Genomic DNA, 2,659 nt, shown 5'->3' with positions numbered 1-2,659 from the left:
CATACCTGTCATCTCAGCACTTTGGGAGGTCGAGGTAGGGGACCATTTGAGGCGGGGAGTTTGAGACCAGGCTGGCCTGTGGGCGAAGAGTACCTCGGTGCCGAGGCAGGAGACCGAAGCCACAGACTGTTTCAGCATATTAAAGAAAATAGAGTAAGAACAGTCGGTGTGCCCCGCCCTGCCCCGCGCTGGCAGAGCGGACCCAGGCCCTTGGCCGCCCCACGTCATGGCCGCGCCTGCCCGGGTCACACGGCAGGTTAGCGGCGGCGCCGCCCCGGTCCCGGCCCCGAGCGGCCCAAACCGCGGGCAGCCTCTGGCAACCGCCTTGGCCGAGCTGCCGGTGCTGGACGCCCGCAGGCAGCGGGTACCGTTCGGCGCGCTGTTCCGGGAGCGCCGCGCCGTGGTGGTGGTCGTGCGGCATTTCCTGTGTTACATCTGCAAGGAATACGTAGAGGATCTGGCCAAAATCCCCGAGAGTTTCTTACAAGAAGCAAATGTCACCCTTATAGTGATTGGACAGTCATCCTACCATCATATTGAGCCTTTTTGCAAACCGACTGGATATTCTCATGAAATCTATGTCGATCCTGAGAGAGAAATGTATAAAAGATTGGGAATGAAAAGAGGTGAAGAAATTACCGCCTCACGACAGAGCCCCCACATAAAATCAAATCTGCTCTCAGGAAGCCTTCAGAGCCTGTGGCGGGCAGTGACTGGCCCTCAGTTTGATTTTCAAGGAGACCCAGCTCAGCAAGGTGGAATCCTCATTTGAGGTCCAGTTGACATCCATTTTATACACTGCGATAGGAATAGGTTGGATCACAAACCTATCAACTCTGTTTTACAGCTTGTAGGAGTTCAGCATGTGAACTTTACAAACAGAACTTCAGTTATCCATGTGTGACTTAAAATGCAATCAGTCACTTTTAGCTGGACCTTCTGGAATGTGACCTTCAGTGCCAGGGTGTAATATCCTCGTGCAGTGTCTAACCTGCTGTCCCTTCCCAGCCTTTGAGGAGTTAGGGAAGCATAAAGGGGGCTTGAACCAGTTGAATTGCATGCTGGGAGGCATCAGTTGTCAAAAATGTGATATATTATACTTCCATTTTATAGCTTTTAACATTTTATACAAAATAACAAAAATGAATATACAGAATATACCTTTAAAAGCTATAGAATCATAAATACTATTTAAATTATTTTACATTATGGTATATTCAGTCAATGAAAGATTTTTTTGGCAATATAAATTCTGATGAAGAATATATAAAGGGACAGGAGAGCAACAGAAGACCATTGTATTCAGTCAAAAAGGCTAAATATCAAATTCTGTCAACAATGTAACTCCATTTTTACATGTGTATATTTGTATTTTTGTATGCTTAGGAAAAAGACAATAAACACCAAAATGTTGCCAGTTAAAAAAAAAAAGAAAAAAAGAAAAGAATAAGAATAGTCATCATACAAATTATAGAGATGATCATGGACATTATCAATCACTAGTATAAACGTTACTAATCATTAGCTTTTAATATTACTCTTTGTTGCATTACTCATATAACCAAGGAATAACCAGCGGGTTTAGGGTCAGGTGCTGAAGGGACATTGTGAGAAGTGACCTAGAAGGCAAGAGGTGAGCCTTCTGTCATGCTCACAGGCCGCTTGAGGGCTCCTTGGTCAAGCAGTAACGCCAGTGTCTGGGAAGGTACCTGTTACTTAGCAGACTATGAAAGGGAGTCGTCTGCTTTCCTTGGAGGAGTCAGGGAACACTCTGCTCCACCAGCTTCTTGTGCAAGGCTGGATATGATCCAGGCCTGCCCGCAGTCATCCGGAGGCCTAGACCCCTCCTGTGGCGCTCTGCTTCAACGGTCACGCTCCTTGTCCCCTTTCATGTTCCTCCCGTACTCCTGGTTCCTCTTTGAAGTTCTTAGAAGATAGCAGTAGAAAAAATAGTGAAAGTCTTAAAGTCTTTAATCTTTCTTGTAAGTGCAGAGAAGAAAACGCTGACACATGCTGTCTTCTCTCTCTCTGCTTCAGCTAACTAAAAGGGAAGGACCCCCTTCCTGTGATCACGTGACTTGCTTCACCTTGTCAATCACTTAGAAGATTCACCCTCCTTACCCTGCCCCCTTATCTTGTATGCAGTAAGTATCAGCATGCCCAGCCCAGCCGTTCGGGGCCACTACTGGTCTCAGCGTCTTGATGGTAGTGGTCTCCCGGGCCCAGCTGTTTTCTCTTTCTCTTGTGTCTTTGTTTATCACAATCTCTCATCTCCACACATGGGGAGAACACCCGCTAAGCCTGGTAGGGCTGGACCCCATACTGGCCAACATGGTGAAATCCCATCTCTACTAAAAATAGAAATATTAGCTGTGCATGGTGGGTGCCTGTAATCTCAGCTTCCTGGGAGGCTGAGGCAGGAGAATCGCTTGAACCTGGTAAGTGGACGTTGCATGAAGTGAGCCAAGATCGCGCCACTGCACTCTGGCCTGGGCAACAGAGTGAGACTATGTCTGAAAAAAAAAAAGTTCCTCAACAGATAAGTAGAGAAACAGTATGTAGTCTATTCATACAACATGATATTACTCTCTTTGATTTTTCAGTGGGACTTTTAATTTTCACTATTGCATTTCCCTTTGCCTCCAGAATGTTGGATACT

General features: G+C 46.4%; 1 protein-coding gene across 1 annotated transcript; it reads left to right on the top strand.

Annotated features, from left to right (window-relative positions):
- Positions 1-226: 226 nt before the first annotated feature.
- LOC105478080 (peroxiredoxin-like 2C) lies at positions 227-930 on the top strand. Its single transcript, XM_024791629.2, is given in 1 exon segment — positions 227-930. A coding segment is annotated over 1 exon segment (678 nt). The 3' UTR covers positions 905-930.
- The last annotated feature ends 1,729 nt before the right edge of the window (positions 931-2,659 follow it).

The sequence above is a fragment of the Macaca nemestrina genome, chromosome X (assembly GCF_043159975.1).
Source record: "Macaca nemestrina isolate mMacNem1 chromosome X, mMacNem.hap1, whole genome shotgun sequence".
NCBI classification, from domain to species: Eukaryota; Metazoa; Chordata; class Mammalia; order Primates; family Cercopithecidae; genus Macaca; species Macaca nemestrina.
The sequence above is the reverse complement of the archived record's forward strand: the minus strand, read 5'-3'. Positions and strand labels throughout refer to the sequence as shown.